The sequence below is a fragment of the Cylas formicarius genome, unplaced genomic scaffold (assembly GCF_029955315.1).
Source record: "Cylas formicarius isolate icCylForm1 unplaced genomic scaffold, icCylForm1.1 PGA_scaffold_6__28_contigs__length_40554024, whole genome shotgun sequence".
In the NCBI taxonomy this organism is placed as follows: Eukaryota; Metazoa; Arthropoda; class Insecta; order Coleoptera; family Brentidae; genus Cylas; species Cylas formicarius.
In genome coordinates, this window is record NW_026844347.1 from 38291754 (window position 1) to 38316198 (window position 24445).

Below are 24445 nucleotides of genomic sequence, written 5' to 3' on the forward strand. Positions count from 1 at the left end.
GGATAATTTTTCATGTTTCGATTGCCAGTGTCAATAATAATTGTTAGAACCTAACCTAGTATGACTGTCAGATTGCGAATAACAGTATCATTGCATTGCAAAATTTTAAAAAATAGGTATATGCGGTGCAATTTAAAATTATGGCTCAAGCAGTAGATGAATTGAGTAAGTTTGATGTCCCTTTTAAATTTATTACTGGTAAAGTAAATGGCGTAGATGATTGTAAGCACCGAACCGGTTATAAATTATTAACACGAATCATTGTTTCAGTGCTTCTGGAAAGGGTGTTTCTGCGACTAGGCGCCGCGGAAACCGATGAACAGCTGCAGAATGTGCTTTGCAAATTCTTGCCACCGGTACTTTTAAAGTTATCTTCGCAACAGGGCGTGCGTAAAAAAGTAATTAATAATTTTTCATAATGGTAAACTGTATCATCCAAGGTTCGTATCCTCTAGGTTATGGAACTGTTGATTCATATAAACAAGCGAGTAAAGACACGACCCCAGGTCCAGCTGCCTGTAGAGGCACTGCTTACCCAATACCAGGATCCTTCGGCCACTTCTTTTGTTACAGTAGGCGCTAAATATAAACTTTTGCCAATCACTATCGCTTCTTTTTCTTTGTAGAATTTCACTATTATATACCTCAAATTGGGTTTCCCGCGCTTGCCAATTGAAAAACAAGCCGAGTTAGTGCCCACGGTGTTGAGCGCCCTAGAAAACAAACCCGTGTCTCACCTGGACAGTCTGCTTTTGCTACTGGTGCCCCTTTTGGGGAAAGTTAAGGTTCCGACGGAGCCCGAAAAAATTTCCACACTGTTCGGTTTGCATGAGAAACCGCATATTTCCAAGCACCTGCTTGAGATTTTGTTGGACATGCTCTTATTGCCTTACAGGTAAAAAATTGTATGGGTTGAGAGTTTTAGAAGTTTCTGGTTGTTTTCAGTGCCGTGTCTTTACAAACTAACGACTCGGCGCCTGGTGTTTCATTGCCTGTACCGGCCGGTATGAGCGAAGCTTCTTATAAGAGGGTTACAGCCAATAACCCAATGAAACCCGAGGATTTGGAAGAAATTAAGCTCGGAATTGTGAAATTCCTGGCTTATGGTGTGTTCAAAAACGAAGACATCTTGATACATTTGGTGGTGGCTGCAGCAGATACTAGATTCGGGGTGGCCAACTTGGCAGATATGGAATTGAAAAAAGTTGTGGGGTATTACAAGCGTTGGTGTTAGCCGCCCAGAGATGCAAAAAGTGGGGTTTTTCTGTTTTTAGATCAGTAGATTGGAGCTTGCCCACCATATCCCAGCCCCTTTTCACACTGTTCTTGGGTACAAAACCCTCCAAACCAGAACAAGTGAAAGTGCCGGCCAACACCAGGATTAGGTTAAAGCTTCTCACTTATTTATGCAAAGTTACTGGCGCGGCTTTCACTTTCCCGGCCAGCATACAAGTGATATTTAATTCTTTGTACGGGGAAAACACCAATACGAGACTTAAAACTCTCGCCTTAAACTTCACCGATAACCTGATAAGATAGTAAGCAGTGCTGTCAAATTATTTGAGGCTGATTTTTTAACTTTCGCGATGTGCTTGCAGTGCGGTTGGCGACTCGGTGGGTAAAGTAGCTCCCGTACTGCTCGCGGGTTTGCAAAAGCTTGTCAAGGAGGGGGAAGAGGTGCACCAAAGTCAGGCTTATATCGTTACCGGGAAGCTTGCTCAGAAGTTCCCGGAAGTAGTGTTCCACGATGTCGGAATACTGGAGCTCTACTTTACCAACCTGGAAACTGCCGCTCAGGAAATGAAGATTCAAATACGCGAAGGTAATTACCGGATATAGTGCTTTCATAGACAAATTGCCTAATGATTGCAATAAAAAAAGGGTCCCACCTGCAGTCGTAAATTTATTTTAAAATTTATATAAAGTGATTATCTGAAAAGAAAGAAAAGTATTATATCAGGAGTTTTTATTTTTTAAAATTTAATCTTAATTTCTCGCGGAAAGTGTACCTTCTTGTTTAATTTATTTATATATTGAGGGACGGACCTGACTATTATTATACACATAATTAAAAAAATTGTTGTTCATTTTTTCAACGGCAAAAATATAAATAAACGTTTTGCAATAATTTTTGTGTCCTTTTTGGAGGCCTGTTTTCGAATTTTTTTTTTTGCAGCAAGGAGACACGTTTAAAAAGAATGTTGTAATTTTTTTTTTCTTTACTGTCACTTCTAAAATTCTTTTTGCGAATGAATTTTAGTAGACTTCTAATAATAATCCACTTATTTTTGTAATCAAATTGAATGTTACAACTAAGCGATGGGAATTATAATTACTTGAAAGTTTAAAATGAGATTTTTGAATTGCGTCACTCTTCTTTCAATGCGAAACTAAATAATAATAATAAATAATCTAATAGAAATAGGAACGTCTTTCTTTTTCGTGTTTAGTAGCTTGTGCTTAGGACATTACCTATAGATAAATTTGGAGTAATGTTTAGTAAGGTAGTTATCGAATTTGTTGATTTGCATTTGTTAAACTTTTAACTCTAAGTTGTTTCATTTCTTTCCGCATTTTGACCCTGCACTACATATTTTACATTGCTCATTTATCTGTGAAAGCACTATACTAACGACATGGTACATTTGAACTACCGAACAAAACCCGGCAACCACGGAATGATGAAATCGTGTGGCGTTTGAACTACCGTGCGCAAAAATGTGCTTTTGACCCATTGAGGAGGTCTGGGACCATTCGAATTTAATTTCCAGGCCTGTTAAGTCTAATCCAGGCGTACAAACACGACATCTTTAGCAAGGAATGCGACAAGGACGGCCGCCTCGACATACTGTTCGCCCTGGTGAAGGTTAAAATGAACTCCCACGAACCCGTGGTGAGGTTCGTCGGCGTGCGAACCCTGGCGACTATTTTCCCCCCAAGCCACGTGCCTTCCAAGTTTCTATTGCTGGTTGCGACCGGCGACAGGTAAGACGGTCGGACGCGAGGTGGTTTTAAGTGGTTGTACTTGCATCCTTTTAGTGCCGGCGACGTGTCTTCGGAGGCCTTCAAGGCGATTTATGGGACGGCGAGAAAGAACGACATAGATTTCGCTAAGGATGGTTCGAAAGGCGTCACGTTATCGTTCGAGGAACTGACGAAGCACGTCGTCAACGAGGCCGACGCGAACATGGCGGACAAATCGAAAGTGGTGAACTTTGGCAACCACGCGTTGCCGTTTGACGTTCGCACGTACGCCGAGGTTAGTGTCCTGTGTGTCCCCTCCCTTTTACGATGCGGATATGGTGTCGCACAATGCCATTCGTTTATTCGTAAATTGAACTGCCTAAAACCGTTTTATTACTGGAAAAAGTGTTCTTCTTTCTTACATTTCACACTGGATTGGGTAAAATTGCTCGTATCATTCGGCTATGACGAGGATTTTGAAAAAGTGTCTATTTAATAATTAAATGCGTCAAAATGGCAAAATTTAAAGCGCTAATTTGGCAACAAATGGATCAAGATTCTTACGGAATAACTCTGGTGTTCGATTAATAAAAATGCCTAGACAGGAAAGATTGTTGTTATTTTTTAATTTGATTGTGGAATTGACATTTGGAGATTAGAGAACTCTGGAAGATTGAGGATAATGCAGTTTCGGTGTTAGATCGAACATATCTATCTATTTATTTCGTGAAATTTAGAGTGAAAAATGCAATTTTCTTTGTAATCTGTTTTTCAAAAAATTCTCATTCATCATTCTTCTTGACTTGTCCAAAAATCTCCCAACATCTACGATCCGTGAAAGTGTTCACAGTATACCTTGCAGCTGTGGTAAAGAATACAGACTAAAAGAACATCACATGTCTGCAGTTTTTGAACGTCATAACCGAACAGAACACCAGATGTTAATCTCATTAAGTCCTTTCTTCTACCCAAAAGAAATTCGAGAATCTGTCGAAATCATCAAACACCCCTAATAACATAAACCGCGATACAGGTCTCTGTCTCTCTGAAGAAGCCGGCAGTATATTTGGCGAAACGTCAGCAAGCTCCACGGTCTTAATTAATTAATTAATTTTAATCGGATCAGGGATCATTTCTGGTTGGTTTAAATCTACCCGGCACGTATAACGCGAACAACAATGACGTATTTAACAGCTAGTTTTGTGTCGCAATAGATTGTGCTCTATTTGCGCCTGTGCTTGATCAATACCCTAGACGTCCCGCTAACTAGGGAGGTTTTGAGGCACCCCTGCCAGTATACGCCGATAATTACCAAACATTTGCGGGACGTTTACGCCGGAAACGGCGAAAGGGCAAACGCCCTAAGCCAATATGGTTCTTTGTTGAGGAAGTTGCTTTTGGCCAATCCAGGTACTATCCCGCCGGTGGTTTTTTCCTTTTCCCCGTAAGATTTGTCTCTTTTTAGCCTTAGAAAGTTTCTGTTCGACGATCGAGTTGGTCGGCAGCGTACCTCAACTACGACTAATGTCAAACGACTTGACGTGGATACGCGACCAGCTGAGTTCGACGAGGGAGGAGCTTAGAGAATGTTGCGCGGTTTTGTACGCGTTGGTACTTCCAGACTCTGATCTGGACATCGCCGTCGGTTCCTTGCTAAATCAGGTGACCTCGAAAAGTTTGGAAGCGCAACAGGGAGCCTTGTTGGCCGTGGGCTCGTGTTTGGAGACGCACCTCTTGAAAAGCAGACGCGACATCTCTAATCAGAAGCGGGATCTGGTCAAAAAGTTTATCTTCGAAACGGGTCAGTTTCGCGTCGCCGCACATTGCGGCATTTTTGATATTAATTTCTGATCGAAATTGCTTTTCAAAACTCCTATTAATTGTTCAAATTTTTTGTGTTTTTTTTTTATCGATATAATTTGATTGTGAATACACCCTGTATAAAGTGTCCTTCACATCTCGTCGAACTTCAAAGTTACGGCACACTTACCCTGTATATAATTCCAACAATGATCGAAATAGAGGATATTGTCCTGGACCGCCTTAGTTTCCTGGTATCCGAATTTTTCCAATCGAGTAAATGGTTTTCAAAAAACTACTTGTATTCTGAAACCATGCAGTACGTGGTAATATTAACTATAACTAAAACACCTTGTATATAATGCAAAAAATGCGTAAAACAAAAGTTATAGGGCCGGGTCTCCCACGTATTACGGATGTAAAATTTTTCCGATCTCGATCCAAAAAAAATATTAAAAATTAAAAAAAATACTTCGCGTTATTTTATTGCTCCCAATTTAAAGAGTGTAAATTCGGGTCCAGACTTCTACTTCTCTCCTAAGTCTAATCGGTAGCTGCAAATTTAGAGTACTTATTATGTTTTTTAATATTGCACGGAATATCGCGAATACCCTGTACAATACTTGAAAACCGCAAATACAAAATTTTAAGCTTTCTATAAGGGCTATATCGTCAGGTAAAAGAAATTTACATCCAAAACACAGATTTGAAATTATTGCCAATTTTCAATAATAGGGGGACCCATTTTTCAGTTTTTTTTGAATTTGCGGCACAACCTGTATATTCTTGAAAAATTGTCGCCAATAAAAGTTTATAGAGCCGTATCTTCTACTTCTTCTGGTTCAAGAATTTTTTTGGTCTCGTAAACAGTTTTTGAAAAATGATGTTTTTTCTAGACCCTTGCACACGCGATTTTTTATTTTTTTAGAATACTTCCCGACCCCCCAGCCCCCCCCCCCATTTTCAATACACGAGGCAAAGCTGCATATATGTGCCAAATATGAAGTCGATTGCTTCAAATTTCGGACACCTATTGTGTTTCATAGCAAGGTCCAAAAAAAAGTCGAAAATCGCGAAAAAAAGATGGATACCGGCGTCGGATCAGGGCTATTTCTTATAAGATTATGTGCCTCGCGGAGTGTTAAAAAGGAAGCAAATTTCTATTTTGTAGCTCCAACGGTTCGAAAGTTATTCGGGCAAAACCAGAACCAGGACGGAGAACGGATAAAAAAAAAATTTTTTTTCGACGGTGATCATTTCTGTACCAACGGCGATCCAGTAGGACTTACCGTTACCGAGATATTAAATTTTTATACGAGCGCAGATTTTATTTTCGAAAATCGATGAACATTCACTTTTCTTCACTCTTTTCTTTGAGTGGAATAGTTATTCCTTTCTCTGCTTCCATTTTCGTAAATTGCTAGACATTGTTAACCATTTCTGTTCCTTGTCTATCAACTATTAATCCTTTCTTGCGTATTTTGTGTGCTCCTCCGTCTTAAATAGAGAGCCAGTTTTTATGTATAAGGCCATCGTGTCGAGTATAAATTATATATTTACACACAAAACCTCTGAATTGATTTCATACTTGCACTAAGTCGTATCTTTAATAATAATCACATAAACAAATGCTTAATAAGGCAGATTAAACAAATATTGCTTACGAGTATTTTTAAAATCCACGGCACACTTGATTTCTTACGTTTTCGGTCAGTCATATATTGTTAATACCTCAGCGTGCGCCGTTTTGTTTCTTTTTTAACCTATTTAGTTTCAGTGCCGTTTTTGAAGCACGCCAATCAGTTTCTGGTTGGTGCTGCCTGCACGACCTTGGGCCTCGTCGCCAGGGTTGCCGGTTTGCCGTTGGACGACGGTAAGCCGGTTAAGGTTGGCAGCCCGGACGCAAAAAAGCCGGCTATAGATGGCGTGACGAAGATCGACATCGTCGAGAGGTTGTTGGATGTCATGAATAATAACAAATTGTCCGCAAAGGTAAGCGTAGGCTTAGACATTTGGCGATATTTCTTATATCATCTTTTGAAACTATAGAAAATATGAATAATGTTTTTTTTTTTGCTTTATTTTTTAACATTTTCAACACTAAATGCATTTCTCATACGGGAGTTACATCTAAACATAGATTCATTAGAACACTGATTTACAGCTTCAATAACTTCTTTGTTCTTCTTACATCTTTTACCGCCAATCCATTTTTTGAGGTTAGGAAACAAGTAATAGTCAATGGGCGCTAAGTCTGGCGAGTAAGGAGGTTGTGGCATTAATTCCACAATTCCACAATACGGTGTTGCGTTATCGTGAAGAAACAACATTTTTTTCTTTGCTAAATGAGGGCATTTAATTTGCACCTCGTGCTTCAAACATTGCGATAACTCTGCGTAGTATTGATAGTCTTACCCTTTTCAAGGTAACCAATGGAGTTGCTTCTTATTTTGCAACCGGCTGTTTTGACTGTTTCTTATTTTCTGGAGTGTAGTGTGTGACAAGTTTGCTTTATAAAAAATCGACGCAGGAGGAATTCAGAAGATTTATTTGATAATTTGACAAAATACATGTTTGTTTTCTGAAAATCAGTTTTTGAGAGGTGCGTGACATTTTGTTTTCCATTCCCCCCCCCTCCAAAACAAAATTAAAACATTTCACATTGCTTGGCGTTAAAAGTTGAAAATGTTTTTAGGTTAGGGAAAGGGCGGCAAAGTCGTTGGGTTTGCTTTGTGTCGGGGAACGGTTTCCCCATACCAGGGAGGTGCTGCAAGGGCTGTTGGATACTGCCAAAGAGGTGAGTTGCTTATATAATTGTTCGAATAAAATATGAAAAACCGAGAATGTACTATTTGATATGCAAACGTAACAAAAATTATACGGTTTATGGAGCAATCTACATTATCTAAAGTCACTCCTCCGACAATGATAGGTCGAGAATTACTATTTAATTTGACAGTTAAAAATATTGCCAATAAAATTCAAATAATATTTCATCAAAACTGTTATAACGCTAATTAATCTTAGATTGATTTTCATTGTTCACAATTCAAACTAAAACACATTTTACGCTCCCACTCCTGCCTGATCTTTAAAAATGACATCTAGCGGACAACCCATAAAGTTAATTCAATATGGTTTTGTCTGTCTCTCGCTCAACTGAAACGTAATCAAGATAATGAGAAATTTCGGCCCATTTTTTAGACCAAAGACGTGGAAGTTCATTTTACCATCGGCGAATCGTTGGTAATGTGCTGTCAGAGTGTGTGGTCGCCCGAGGCGAGGAACGGGTGGGACACGTCACCACAAGACTACGCCCCCGACGACGTCGGTCCCATGCCCGACGACGATCTCGATTGGTTACTAAACGAACTGTTCTCGTTGGCCAAGCAAACGCATCCGAATTCGAAACAGGCGTCTTGCATTTGGCTCCTGGCCTTAATTAAGGGTACCAAGCCTTCTCGTGATTATTTAACGAATAAAGTAAATTGTTTGTAGGTTGCGGGGACAGGGGTCCCATTTCTAAGCAGATACCCGCCCTGCAGAACACCTTCATGGATTTCCTTTCGCAAAATAACGGTAAGCGACGGATTTTTTTTAGTCCGTTTTAGGATTTTTCTTCCAGTTTTAAATTTTTTGGGATAGGATCTGGATTCATAAAATTTGTAGATTAGTTTTCTAATTTTATCAATTGACGTGGTTACCCCAAGTAATCATCTATCAAAAACCCAAACAACTAATACGCTAATAAAATTGCCACCTCCACTAACATTTTTGACAGCTCAACTCAATCAACTTTTATAGTTTTATGAGAAGACCATTGGTGTTGCAAGTTTTGTAAGACGTCCAATATGTAAATATCGAAGTTTTTCAAAGAAACTTGCACAGGCTATAACAAATCTTCTGGGTTCCTTCTGCGTCGTTGGTTTAGAAATCAAACTAGCCGACTTCTCGGCAATCTTCCTGATGGCTTCTTCAGAATTTAACTTATATATTGTTTGAGGAGGGCGGAGCTAAAGGAGGGGGAACATTGTATCTAATGATTTTATGCATGTCCGGTCATGAAAAGCTCTTCTTTTTAATTAAGTTGACGATATGGTTTACCAATGTGGGAATCAGTCATCCAAGACAATGTTCATGCCCCTTATAATATATAAGCAGTTTCAGTTAAACTCTGAAGAAATTAAAATGATGATTGGCGAAACGTCAGCAAGATTTGTAAATGGTACTGCTAGTTTTATAATATTTCATTCAAAAGTTTTCAAATTTTGGGCAATATTCATTTTGACGGGCTGCTCTATCTCTTTTTACTTCACTTGAAACCACGTCACTCTCCCAAGAGAGTGAACACAAACGGAATTACATCCGTATCATCAGCAATAGACGTTTCATCAGTTGTATACCGACGAGTAGTGAGAATTGCTGACTTTTGCATCCCTCGTTCTTCGCGGAGACTTTCTGCTGCCATCTGTGTATGAGCGGCAGAACTTTGGTTAGTAGTTAGTAGACGAAGGACGCCGAAGTAACCAATACCTACTACTTAGAGGGTTTCCTTTATACACGCTGTGATTGCCATTAAAAAAAGATTAAAATTTGCCCTCTAGACATAGTGCAGGACGCCGCTTCCAAGGGCCTGTGCGTCCTCTACGACACATACAAGTCTCAAGACTTGCTAACCGCCCTCGTGAAGCAACTTACCTCGGGCACTAGGAACGTCTCTCAAGTAACCAGCGATACGAAATTATTCGAGGAGGGCCAATTGGGAACCGCCCCCACAGGGTGAGCTATGTTCTAAGATATAGGTATAACAAGATTGCTTTCGAAAAATCGTCGCTGGGTGAGGCAAGTTTGTAGCCCGAAGAAGGCGCGTCGCGGTTTCTTGTCCTGCAGGGACACATTGTTTTTCTATAGTGCTCCTGCGGACCACTATGGAACTTTCGCAAAATCGATGTAATTTTATTAAGCATACACCCTGTATAAAGCATCTTTTTAGTCTCGCCGAACTTCAAAGTGACGGCAAACTTTGATAAATGTTGTAATTTGTACAAATAACAGGTATTTGTAATGTTTTTTTTTTTAATATCTCGCGCACCCTGTATGATAGACGAATAATGTACCCACGAAAACGGCAATTTTCAGGGTTTTTTTCGATTTTTTGTCCATAATCGACACACCCTGTACATAATTGAAAAAACGCTGCAAATAGAGGTTTTAGCACTGGATCTCAAACATTTCCCAGTCCAACAATTTTTTCCATGGAGTAAATGGTTTTCGAGAAAATAATTTCTTTCCGAAACTATGCAGTCCGCCGTAATATTAAATGACGTCATCGCGTCTAGATTGAGGGCGAGAATCGGCGATTTTCATAGGGATTTTTTCAAATATCCCGAGCAGCGCATGTGATAGACGAAAATCGCAAATACAAAAATTGTGACTCTTCATGCGGTCTATAACCCTGTTTGATCCGATTGGCCATATTTTGTTACGAATTATGATTTGCGCTTAATAATTTATTCCCAAAAAGTACAATTTTCACGTACTTTTAGATTTTTGTCCACAATTGAAAAACCCTGTATATAATCGAAAAAATGCCTAAAATAAAAGTCATAGCCGCGGATCTCCTACACTTTCTGGCTCTAAAATTTTGCCGATCGGATGAATAGTTTTTGAGAAAATCATGTTTTTCTGGACGACAAAATAATCAAAGAAAATTTTTCAGATTTAAAAAATATGTATATATTTTGTGACATTTTGCTACGCTGAATATGTACTGTTTAGATGTGCGTACGGACTTTTACTTCCTTGCCAAATTTGAAGTCGATGATTACATATTTGAGACACCTATGACGTTTTAGAATATAGCACAGAATATTCCGAACACCCTGGACAATATGTGAAAACTTCAAATACCAAAGTTTTAGCTGTCCATACGGGCTATATAGAAATGAAAATGAAACTGACAACGGAATCACAGCCTTCTAGTTATGGTCAGTTATCTATATAAAGGGACCTCAATTTTCAGTTTTTTGCAAATTACCGACGCACTCTGTACATTTTTAAAAAATCATCAAGAATAAAGGTTTTTGGCCCGGATTTTGCGCGTCGTTTGGTTAAAGAATTTTTTTCATCGCATATACCATCTTGGAGAAATGATTTTTTTCTCGGTACCCTGCAAATGCGGTTTTTAAATTTTTAAAAATACTTCCCGACCCCCCAGCCCCCCCCCAGTTTCAATAGGCTTCGATACGGAGCTAAGCCCTATATATCTGTCAAATTTCAAGTGGATGGCTTCAAATTTCGGACACTTATCGTGTTTCATAGCAATTTCTAAAAAACAGCCCAAAATCTAAAAAGAAGATGGACGCCTTGGTTTGATCAGACTCATTTTTTACTGGCTTGTGGTGCTCGCGCACGGTTTAGAAAGGAGCCAAATTTGAAGGCCATGCTGCAAAACGTTCAAAACATATAGCCAATTAATGCCAGTTCTACAGAGAAACAGAGAACGGATAACGGAGAACAGAAAAAATATTTTTTTTTTCGACGCTGATCATTTCTGTACTAGTGATGGTCCCCTAGGACCTACCGTTGCCGAGATATTAGCTTTGTTGCCAAGCGCCTTTCGAAAAATTGGATTTCATCGATTTTTCAAAAGTAACAAGAAACCAAAACGAATTTTACAGTATTATTCTGAACTAACCAAAACATAAATTTAATTTAAAAAAAGGGTCACATATTTCGTATAAAATGGCATCATCAGACCTATGAAAATATCAAATATAACAACCCACACACATGTCATCTATTTTAATATGTCGCAATCTATTTATTTCTCTGATAGAAATTGTTTTTTTTTGTCACAAGCTACTGTAATACTATTGGTTGGCGTCGGTTGTTGATGAATTGAAGCAGAAAGTTAGAAGATCGCCGACTGAAACTAGTCAGGTTACTCAGTACACTGACTTTTTTATTAAATTATTGCTAGTTTTCTTAAAATACCCCATAATATTAAAACTTGGAGAAATAGACCAAAACAAAGACTATTCTGTATCTGCATCTTAAAATTGCTTCCACCTTGTTCCCATTTGTATTCAGCACAATTCCAAATATGATTCATGAGAAATCTATGTTTATTTTCCACCCAAAATCTAGTCAGCTAGTCGGTACTTGCGTAAATCGGGTCTATGTTTTTGTTTTAGGGGCAACCTGACTACTTACAAGGAGCTGTGCTCGTTAGCATCGGACTTGAACAAGCCGGACCTGATATATCAGTTTATGCACTTAGCTAATCACAACGCTATTTGGAATTCGAAAAAGGGGGCGGCGTTCGGCTTCTCGAGCATAGCCGAGAAATGCGGGGAAGATTTGAAAGCGCACATGGCCGCCATAATTCCGAAACTATATCGTTACCAATACGACCCGACGCCCGGTATACAGGCCTCGATGCAGAACATATGGCGGGTGCTCGTGTCCGAGCCACAGAAAATGGTAAATATGGGTTTCCCACGCTATTGTCTTACTTGAACTGACGTAATATTTCGGAATAAATAAGAAAATTCTACTATATAATGTCCGGGGTGCCACAGGGATCGCACTTTGGGCCTCTCCTGTTTATAAACTTTATAAATGTCTTTGCTTGTTTTTGCTATCAACCTGAAATTAAGCCTTACTATTAATGATAAAAAAAAACTATGTCTACAAAATTGGTCAAAGTTGGTCTAATCATATTGATAATACTGTTAATATACTTTTGGTTAGTTAGTTGGTAGTATTATCTTCTTCCTCTGGTCAAGCATAAAATTTTTAAAACCCAAATAGCTTACAGATTATGCTGAATATGGAGCCGATATCAGTGCGTCATAGGATGCGAGACCTCATAAACTTTTATAAACTTCTCTATGGAAAATCTGCTGCCCTGCTGTTAGGGTCGTGTTCACTGTCTAGTTCAATATTTTCGTTTCTAGAACTGTTAGACTAGCTACTTAACACTGTGCACCAATGCGCAGCACAAGTTAATAGTATTGTATTTTTGTCTTGACTCGAAAGTTTAACGCATATTGTAAAATATGGTGAAAAGCACGAAAGATGACATATAAATCATAAATTGTATGAACTAATAAATGGACGTACTTCGGTGATAAGGTGAGTAAGGTCGTGAGGTTATGTTATGACCGATGACGACGGAGACTAGTAGGTAATGTTAGGTTAAGGTTTATTTTGATTATAATAATTTTTAGCTGCATAAAATACCTAATTACACACCGATCTAGCGTGCGGGAAGCGTCACTTTACCACGTCAGTTTCGTTTCCCACGGATCCGAGCCACTTCGGACATTTCCGGGACTTGAATTTTGACGTTTGTCAGTTATGACGGTTATTTTAGTGAATGTATTCGTGTTGTTTGGCGAAAATGTACCCAAAAAGTAAGGGTCGTAGAAAAATTATAGTATGCAACATGTTCGGTAAACTTTTTAAGTCACTCGTTTATTAAAAACTCGCTCCGCTGCGCTCCGCTCGTGTCAAATAAACTCGTGAGTCGAATGCCGTTTACCGCACTTGTTGCATAATATACTATTAATGAATTTAAATTACTTTTGGGCTGAAAATCTTTATTATTATTATTAATATTATTATCCAAGATTTGTAAGTTATTTATTACAGATTCATAGTTATGATGGAATATTTTTGGACATTTTTAATCAGTAAAAATTTGCTGATCTTAGAATTAGTTTTTGTGAGATACAGAAGAGAGATAGTTGAATAAGAACACAAATAAATTATATAAAAATCAAAATAAAAATAAATAAGAACTTAAAGTTCAGATTTTCACGAAATTATATATTATGACATGACAATTGTTTCGACAACACCGTATCTTTATCAAAAAAAAATAAATAAATAAATAAATAAAAATTATATATATTTTTTAATTTTTTTTCTTTTTTTTTTTATAAAGACCCGGTGTTGTCGAAACAATTGTCATGTCATAATATATAATTTCGTGAAAATCTGAACTTTTAATTCTTATTTATTTTTATAAATGGATTTTCATCAAGTAAAAGCCACCTCAGTTCAAAATCAAAATATATTATGCGGTAAGTTTTCTTCATTTTACATGGGAATACCACATTACTTTTAGTTATTAGGTACCCCATTAATTGATTCGTTCTTTCAATTTTTTCATTAAAGCTCAGTCACTAAGTTCACTTTCAGTATCACTTCCTGAATCCAGTGAAATTATTTTGGGCTATATTTAAAAATGGTTTTGTTAAACCACTCTAAAATAGTTTTATTAGTTTGTTCCACACAATGCTTGCCAAACCTTGGGTGTAACTTGTAACAGAGCCTGACTTAACATAGTTTAAACATTTTCATCACTATGACCGATATGTCTATCATAATATTGTTTAGCATGGGACCATATTAATTCAATCGAATTGAATACAAACTCTTATGGAGGGCTACGAAGTACTTCATGACCATGACTTCTGATGATTTAATTTATCACATAATTCTGGTTTTGTTAATGTTGGTTGAAATTCAGTTTTGTATTTAACCAATCAGTCGCTAATCTCTTATTTACAAGAACTTGTACTATACTGATAAAATAGCGGAGCATCATCCAACATCAACTCTTTTTTCACTGCCTGCATGAGCGACAATAACTGGCTTCCCTTGAAAGGCCAGTGGCCCACCCGCTGAAAAATTAGAAGGAATTACTAATCAAATGATATCTGCGATTTCATTAGCTGTACAAACCTCTTGGAGAGCGAACAGTGGTAGTAAAGATCCTTTATTACCTTTTTCTTGTTGAAAATAATTTAGTGAAGATACCGCTAGACTCTGCGATTGAGAGTTAAGGGTTTTACCTTTCAGAACAAAAATTCTTTTAACTACAAGTTAAAAATAACGGCCGGTTTAAAACCAGGCTTTTACATGCCTATCTTTTAAATATTTATTAATTATTTATTATAAATATTGTATCAATCCTTCTATACATCTCAAAATACTAAAGAAAATACATTAAAATTTATATGGTGTCATAAAATGTCACAGAAAGACAAGTATCGGGGATTAAATGTTAATATTTAGACAATAAAAGGGATTTTTTTGGGGTCGATTCGTCGATATTTATATTTTCATGTATTTTTCAGATATTAAACTTTCTAAATGTTTAAACATTTTCATGTATTTTTCAGATATTAAACTTTCTAAATGTTTTAACATTTAGAAAAGAAAAACCTTAAATATTATGCTGACAAGGAATTTTTGTTTTTAAAAAAAACAGATTTAAATGATAAATAGCAAAACTAAATATGAACACAAACTTTTCACTTTCTAGCTTTCAAAACATGTAATCTCTGAAATTCACGGGACGCGACATAGCAAATTCGTTCATCTCTTAAAACAACGATATTATATATTGCCTTTTTTCAATAAATAAAAAATTTTGATTCTATTGTTTTTACTAGAAAATAATATGTTATAATAATAATAAAAGATGGACATACTTGGACTAATCGCAGATTGAGACTTAGCTTGACTTCTTGAGTGAGGCAACAAGAACAAACTCAACAAAGTATCAACATTAAATCTTATCAAACTAAAACTGCGCACGCACCAGTACCAAATGACCTAATTCTCACTTTTTTTTAATTAATAGGTAAACTGTTTGTTTTAGCTCGACGAGTATTACAACGAAATACTCAAAGACCTCCTAGATAACCTCAATTCCTCCCAATACAGGGTCCGTCAGTCGTGCTGTCTCGCTTTGCAAGACTTCCTCAAGGGTTCGGCGAATAGGTCTATCCACGACGCGGTCGATTCCATGGACGAAATATGGACCAAGTTGTTCAGGGTGATGGACGATCACCACGAAGCCACCAGGTTGGCCGCCACCAAGACCACTAGAGTTTTGAGCAAGGTGACGCGTTGTTCATAGACATCAGCAAGTGATCATTTGCTTTTGAATGGGATTATTCAAGGCTGGTCATTAACATTCTGTTAAACATATAGAAAAAGCTGAACAATCGTATATCCATATTGCAAATATAGCGATAGTGGTACTGATATATTATGTGAATCATTTTAAATAATTTAAGTAGGTAATAAAAATAATTTGTAATTTTATTTTAGATTTAAACATAAATACATACATAAATACCAAATAATTAAATTCTAAGCAAAGTATCTAAGTGTTCGTATCAGTTAGTCACTTTCTTATATCTATGAGCAGAGTTCACCGTTTAAGCGAGTAGTGACTTTTGCAAAGGTCGTTTGATTTCAGTTGTGCATAAGGGGTTGCGACATAAGTCAGGGCAAGGCCGGCGTTAAAATGGTGGAAGCGATTTTGCCGTCGTTGCTGAACGTGGGAATCACCCATACCGTGACGGAAATTCGTCTAATTAGGTCAGTAGCGTCGCAGCGCTGAACGACCAACCCTCTCTAGATGCGAGTGTCTCTTTTAGCCTCAGTACGGTATCTGAGCTGGTAAATTCTGCGGGAAAGCAACTCAAACCATTCCTGGCCAAGCTTATTCCGGCCCTGCTTCAGGCGACGGGGGAGCTCGAGTCCGTGAAGCTGTCCTACTTGAGCACGATGATGGGTAATCAGACGCACATGCAGGAGGCGATAGACAACGCGAGGGCCTCGATGGCCAAATCGCATTTTACCATGGATACAGTCTCAAAGGTGAAAAATTCAAAATTATAGTAATCATAATAATATAATATTCCAGATCTAGCACAAACTACTCTCAATAATATAACAGATTTTAAAGTAGCCTTAAGGACCAAACTTAAAAGTATAGATAGATAAACATCTGCCTTAGAAGTGTTAATAGTGTCCCCGGACAACATTATATGCATTAAGCATATTAATAACTAATAAATGATTGAAAATATTCCACTGACCGCAGTAAAACAAAAGACTCCTCCTTGGTTAATTTCGATTTGTAAACACTTTTTGTGGAAAACGTTTTCTCATCGATTACGGAAAACAACCTACGATGCAAATTATCACATTGTAATAGTCTCATAAAATTCCAACCAAGATGAATTTTGTTATTTGTTTTTAATCATATCACCTCAGTGTAAAAAAATAATTTGCATTTGGACTCCGGGGCAATTTTAACGTCGGAATCAAAAGGATTTAGAAAAAAAAAACTTTTTTCCGTCGATGATGATTCTTTTTATTAATGGCATTTTATTGTTTTTATTCAATCCGCGAGTAAAAACTCAACACCTCAAAAGTATCTCGCTGATCCACGCTAGAGAAAACCTCTCAAGATGTGCATAAACCATTGAACGGAATGGACTAGGCACAACCTGACCTTTCTCGAACCCAGGAGGCAGTTACATCTAATGCCATCTGTTAGCGGGTAGCTGACGTAGATAATACACTAGATATACAAATTGAAATACTTTGCTTTTTTGCTTAGGTCGCGCACTCTGCGACTAGTCTTTAGTTAACGGCAGAAAAATTAAAGCTGATTTGGCGCTTTTAACGTATTGAAGGAATCATTAAGTCGTAAGGAGGAGCAAAAGAACTTTAATAACTTTGGAATTTTTTTCCTTTTAGAAACAAGAGGGTTGCGCATTATATCGACCACCAACAATGAATTTTATGCAATTGTTAAAAAGAACAGTTATTATTCTTTAGACAAAAATTGGTGCCTTTAAAATGTGCGCAACTCAATTTTTTTCATTTCAAACTTTAAACGTCCAACGCGCGCATGCGCGAGAATAAAAATCTCGATTTTAAGCAATGACCTTGGGACATACTTGGACAAAATTTCCCGGCCTGACATAGATGTAGCTCCAGTATCGGCGGTTTATCGACAAAGTTGACTTAAAAGAGGTTGTTTTAGCTCATTTTGCAGACAAACCAAAAGAATATTTTTTTAAAGGGATTGAGTTGTTAATAAAGAGATGTAATAAGTGTATTGAAGTTAAGGGGGATTAATTAATAAAAAAATTGTTACTCTACTTTGTTTCTTTCATATTCAGGCCGGGAAATCTTTGCGCTGCCCTCGTACCTGTATGGCGTCAGCTAAGAATCGTACCATGGGCCATGGACAGGCTGGCTGGCGATGCGATTAACCTACAAAAGTTGTAGAGTTTAACATGTAGATTTAATATCACATATTTGTATACATTTTACGCTGATTTCAAAAAAAAAAAGGTTGTAGTAATTTTTACATCAAATCCAGAATTCGCCAAACATAAAATCGTCAATTAGTTGGCCGTGCATTATCGTGGCGTCACGCCAGCTTCTAGTCTTTTGTTTTATTTTGACGCTTGGATGGATAAAATAGTAATGTTTTCAATTGTCATTATTTCGTCACGTGAAAACACTAACCTTTTATCGAATTTTGAACGATAATTCGTGGTAATTAACCAAAGACCGTTGGTGTGACGCCATGATGACGCCCGGTCATCTAAATGACGATTTTATTGTTGGCTAATTCTGGCCTTAACCATGGCTTGCTATACATTTTTGAAATCAGCGTAAACCGGCCTTTCTATGACATTATTATACAGGGCGTTGAATTTAAAAAATATAACTTTGATGTGCTTGTGTTATATGCAGAGTTTGCAATATGCTGATAATTCCATTCTGGAAGAATTGGTGCCCAAGACGATCGACCTTATGAAAGGATCGGTGGGCTTGGGGACGCGAATCGCGTGCGCTCATTTCATCACGATGCTGGTGGTACAGTTGGGCAAGGACGTGCAGCCCTACGCCGGTAAGTACTCGGGGCCCCGCCCCCATTCCGCCATTTTTGAAGCGTCACCGACCTTTCAGGCAAGTTCCTCGCTGCACTGGTTAACGGTCTGACCGATAGGAATGCAGCGGTAAGGAAGCACTACGCTTCCGCCATTGGTCACCTGGTGGGTTCCGCCAGGGAGTCCAGTTTGGAGAAACTGTTCGATAAACTGCGAGATTGGTACCTGGAGAGAGAAGGTGCGCGTGGGGCTTCGTCCCAACGGTGGTTTCATTAATTTTTTTGGGATCCAGATGACACGATCCGATCCGCCTGCGCCCAGACGGTCCAATCGATAGGCATTCACAACCAGGAGGTGTTGAAGGCGCATTCGGAAGTGATCCTGCCGCTGGTGTTCTTCGCGATGCACGCGGAGAAAACGTCAGAGACCGAGAACACTTTGGACACGTGGACCGAGATCTGGTCGGAACATAGTCCCGGGACCGAGGCCGGGATCAGGCAGCACATCGGCAGGATATGCGAGGTGCTGAGGAACGGGCTGGAATCTGCGTCGTGGACGACCAAAGCTCAGGTTCGTTTTATTTTCCAAAAACGAGTTCCGTTCAAAATGGCGCTTACATTTATTGCGCCATAATTATAACTAAAAACAAGATTACTATGACACCACACCATGCATTAATTGTTTAATTCCCCTTAGTTTTTATTTCGTTTATTTGTCTAGGATTATTTAAAGATCAATATCGCGTATTTTGTCTATTACAACCCTTTCTTGTAGTGAACGAACTTTCATCAGTCCATAAAATATTTTTCAAAAAAAAACTGCATCCTCTTTTGACATTGAGTGGATTGATCCCCGAGAAAAACCTGTCCCTTCGTATAGTCTAGTAATAGAGGAACCTGGATGTGCCTCATAGAGTCCTAATATGTTTGCCTTATTTTCTTCATTTAAAACATTATGGTTCCGGCATACCTTTTTACATAGATATTTTAAAGTCCGAGAATCTATAACCAAACCTTCTCACCTTAGTTGAAAAATGCTTGTCGGGAACATATTTTTCTTATAACGGTCAAATTTTTGAACAAACGTATATATATATATATAAATATGACGTAGGTTTATATGTTAGAAAACTGATACGTCACTTGGAAAGAAAACTTCGCTACTAACCCTACATTTTGTTTTTCTGTTTACCTTGATATTTTTAAAAACAAAAAGTTATGGAGTGGTATATTTTTTAATCTCTTGTCTACTTCATTCGTGCACATACTATATGCGCTAAAGCAGACAAACCAAGGAAATCTTTGTGATATTAGAGACTAAGGAAAAAATGGTTCATTTAGGCTGCGAACGCGGTCGCTACGGTGGCAAACAAGTTGGGTACCGGCATGGAATCGGAGCACCGCAACGCCCTCTTGAAAATACTGCTGACCGGACTGTCAGGCCGCACGTGGAGCGGTAAAGATAAGCTGCTGAAGGCGCTGACTAGTATTTGCTCGAATTGCAAGTGAGTTTCCTTCGATAGGCACCAACATCGGTGATAGGTTTAAAATTAGGGGTTATCAAACGCATACCAAGTTTTTTCAAGAGTCGTCGAATAGTAATTTTCTCTCTTGTGGTTTCATTTCACATCGCGGACGTCGTTCATTTTTGCGTTTTACTGTAAATTAAATAATTAGATTTAGCTCTTAAATGGTTTTTATAGGTTTTATCCCCAACTAATATTTTTCGCAGCTTGAGGTTTTAGAAGAAAACCGTTGCAAGTTCTGTAACATCTCCGTTACTTTATTTATAAGATCGTTGGTGTTAGTTATAATTTGCTCTGTAAAACCCTTGTAATAATGGACTCCGATCCGCTTGAAATGGCCGTCAAAGACGGGGCGGAGTTGTTTTTCAAATTTTTGCACAATTTAAAAAAAAACATGTTTTGTTTAATTCTTATCTTTATCTATTAATTAATTAATCAATAGATAAATAAAATAAATGATGCAGGGACGCGATAAAAGCGGACAACGAGGTGAACCCGTCGGAGATAGTGGACGCCATATTGAAGGAGAGCAAGAAGGACGAGATTCTGTATAAGAAAAGCGCCCTCGAATGTCTGGGCGAGGTGTTGACCTCGTTCGAAATGGACGCGTTCGAACGGGTCTACCATATCATCCAGCCGGTGCTGAGCAGGGTGGACGTTAAACCGGAAGAAGACGACCCGGGGGCAGAAGAAACGTCCAAGTACCGCGAGAACTTTATCAGACTGAAGGAAACCAGTTACGAAACGTTGGGCAAGGCGTGGCCCGCGAACGGGACCGACACCCAGGAGAAATATGGCGGCATGTTCGCGGACCATATCAGGGACACCTTGCCTTGCGTCACCAGGACCGTGCAAGTCAGTATGATGTCCGCGTTGTACGGTTTCGTCGACAAGTTGATACTGCTGAAGAAAGATGGCGGTCTAACGAGCGGCGAGACGAAACGTCTGGCCGACATCGAGGACGCCATTTTGGAAGCGGTGAAGTATTCGTTGAGTAAGTTGTCGGTTACGGTTTTCTTGCGAATTTGGCGGGCTTTAGCTATATACAGGGTATCCAAAGAGAGTGTCAAAAAAATGCAACAACCAGAACAGATAAATCTGAAAGAAATAGTTTGAGATTATTTTGAAATATACAGGGTGTTTTGTAAATGAATGTCAATGAGAGGGAGATTTTCGGGTCCATTTTAAAAAGAACACTTCATATAAACATACGTCTTAAACGTCTTAAATTTTGACGTACAGGGTGGTAAAGTGTCTAAAAATAAAATATATTTTGTTAACAGCATACATGGTCATAATAACATCGTTAATATGACCATGTAGAGAAATTAGTTACTTTTCAGTGTAAACCGTGTGGCTATATCTTTTGAACGGTTTGCAGCACGATCTTTAAATCTGGCTCCTTTTAAGCCGTGCACGAGGTTCACAAATCAGTAAAAAATGAGTCTGATCAAACCAAGGCGTCCATCTTTTTTTTTTAGATTTTCGACTGTTTTTTGGACATTGCTATGAAACACGATAAGTGTCCGAAATTTGAAGCCATCCACTTAAAATTTGACAGATGCATAGAGCTTAGCTCCGTAATGAAGCCTATTGAAACTTGGGGGGGCTGGGGGGTCCGGAAGTATTTTTAAAAATTTAAGAACGCACTTGCCGGGTATCGAGAAAAAAATAATTTTTCCAAGACTTTATACAGGGTGTATGTGCAATAAAATTATATCGATTTTGCGAAAGTTCCATAGTGGTCCGCAGGATCACGATAGAAAAACAATATCGCCCTCTATTCAAAATACAATGCTGCTTCGCTTTAAGCGCTACGAACTTGCGCGTCCCAGTGACGATTTTTCGAAAGCAATCGTGTTACTTTAACAGTTTTAATGAAATAACATAACATCCTAACAAAAAGATAAATAATAAACTATTCTTATTAAAAAAAAAACACACTACCTATTATTAATAATTTTTAACAAAATTGTCTAACACACAATAACGCGTTTTACCGCAAACCGAAACTCAATTTTACGTACTTTTTTTTTAATCTTCTCCTGAAGATGCCAACTGAGTTGGCGAAACGCGCGTCGAGTACGTAACATTGAGTTTCGGTTTGTGGTAAAACGCGTTATTGTGTGTTAGTGGAGTGACGAAGGTTCCAGTCAAGAGTTTGACAAAATTGTCTGTTAATAAATTAATAACAACTTTTTTGAAAAAAAAAATTAATAGTATAGAGTCGATTTTTCTCTGTCTTGTTAGCAATAGGTTTTATTCCTGCTTCTGAAATATTATAAAATTTTATTTAAAATTTAAAAAATACATAATATTGAAAAAAGTGACCTAATGTGGGCAGCGTTAAATTCAACGAGAATTTATACGGGTGTTATCTTAAACCTCGAATAACTCAAAAAGTAAGTAAAATTTAAATATAAGATTAATTACAAACTTACCTTATTTTTTGTCGTAAAATTGATATCTGAATAAAAATATAGGGTTGAAAATCTTGACATTTTCTCAATTGAATTCGCCAAAACGGCACCACCTATTTGGAACACCCTGTATAAGCTGTCATCTGTCAAACTGATTGAGAAATGGATCATTTCCTTTATCTGTGGTTAAATTTTCGTTGCAATACCTGTATCAGTAGCGTCACAACACAATTTTATGTGGGGCATTCAAAAATATGAAAAAAAAACCACTTAACCTATCCTCTGCCTAAAAAAGGCAAAATTCGAATAGGAATGTCTTAAGAAATTGAAATATACAGGGTGTTCCATTTAAAATACTAGGTCAGTTGATGTCGAGAGGACAAAGTTTCATTTTGGTTTTTTGCTTCTGAAAAATTATGCTTTTTGCGGTTCGTTCACTGTTCTGCCGGAGCAGCGATATAATCTAAACTGACACAATTAAAAATGTCAATAAAGTTCAAACTCTAATTAATAATAGATTACTTTTCACGGTTTATCATAAAAAAAACGACATGACCCTTGCGACATCTAGCGGACAACCCATAAAGTTAATTTTTAAGCGGTTTTGTTGAGAAACAAAGCGTTTTTTTTTCTCCATATATGATATTTCAGGCATCTCGAAGCACACGAAAATGAAGAAGGAGGCGCTGAACGTCGTGTTCTGTCTGTGCACGAGGTTGAAGGACAAACGGCTAGACGTCGAACTCGGTCGTTTGAGGGAGACGTTCGACGCGGCGTTGCCGGATTTGGAAAACGACAGGCAGCCGGAAATCAGGTCCCGCGTTACCGATATCAAGAAATTGCTGAACTGAGACGTTTCGTTTGTCGCAAATGGAAGTTTTTTTTAAAGTATTTTTCTTATTTTCGATACGATTGTGATTTTACGTGGCGCCGCGACGCGTCCGACGCCCGAACGGGTTTTATCGAAATAAATATCGTTTTCGCTCGGTCTTCGCGTTTTCATCTTAACCGGCGTTTAATCGCAAATCTTTTACTAGGTCAGTAACTTCGGTGTCTACGGAACGGTCGTACATCGACACCCCGTTGGTATCTTCTATCGTGCCTGTATCCTGCAAAATGCATTTTTTTTGTCTGTTTCGTAAAAAGCATGCATTTTTCCAAAAAAAAAAAATTGGTTGCTGTCCGGCCCTGGCAAGTGGTTATTAATTTATTATAATACGACCAAAAATATAGTGCATCTATTGCTTTGACGTTTCAAGTATCAGTACCTTAGCCGCAGACCTTCGCAGGACCTTGGTAAAACCCATCCCAACAGCATTAAGTAGGTCCTGCCTGAGATGAACCGTAACGAATATTTGTGGAAATTTAACGCCGTTATAAATTTGATTAAGCGTTGATGCTGCGGGTTATTTTCGAATAAGTAGAAGCGTTCTTAAGAGTTTCATCTAAATTGCAATATACGCTATTACTGAGGTATATGACTGTAATCATTCCAGTAAGTATGTATTTAGGTACCTGATTCTCGAGCTTTGACTCTGCGAGGCTGTTTTCACGAGATAGTTCAAAGGGTAAGGGCAAATAAAGTCTGTTCATAGATATAAGAAAGTGACTAACTGATACGAACACTTTGATACTTTGCTTAGAATTAAATTATTTGGTATTTATGGATGTATTTATGTTTAAATCTAAAATAAAATTACAAATTATTTTTATTATCTACTTAAATTACTTAAAATTATTCACATATATCAGTATCACTGTTTGTTGAGTTCAAAATTATGTAAATTTCTTTTTAATTTTGTGTATCTTAAACATGCCGGACATTTCAGTCAATGTGACAACAGGGCGTTGTACGCCAAACCGACAAGGTCTACGTTTCTGCTAGGCTAGTAACAATTTTGTAGCGTTACGGGGTAGACGTTCACGGCATGGGTCGCGACGTCGCCGCAAAGTGAGATACAGACCATTTATAGAAAAGAAAAATTCAATAAATATTGAGTGATTGAGGAAAC

The 24445-nt window shown here is 38.0% G+C and overlaps 1 protein-coding gene across 1 annotated transcript; it reads left to right on the forward strand.

Annotated features, from left to right (window-relative positions):
- Positions 1-49: 49 nt before the first annotated feature.
- On the forward strand, positions 50-23422 carry LOC132703349 (proteasome adapter and scaffold protein ECM29). Its single transcript, XM_060672541.1, has 26 exons — positions 50-165; positions 271-398; positions 456-572; positions 627-895; positions 946-1212; positions 1275-1538; positions 1599-1822; positions 2772-2985; positions 3040-3259; positions 4179-4374; positions 4430-4765; positions 6542-6756; positions 7460-7561; positions 7969-8212; positions 8263-8343; positions 9369-9543; positions 11961-12249; positions 15443-15685; positions 16049-16170; positions 16230-16452; positions 18352-18508; positions 18568-18726; positions 18781-19058; positions 19829-19992; positions 20478-21007; positions 23085-23422. Exons 1-26 carry the CDS (start codon positions 141-143, stop codon positions 23282-23284), a joined length of 5442 nt encoding a protein of 1813 aa, XP_060528524.1. The 5' UTR covers positions 50-140; the 3' UTR covers positions 23285-23422.
- Positions 23423-24445: the final 1023 nt, after the last annotated feature.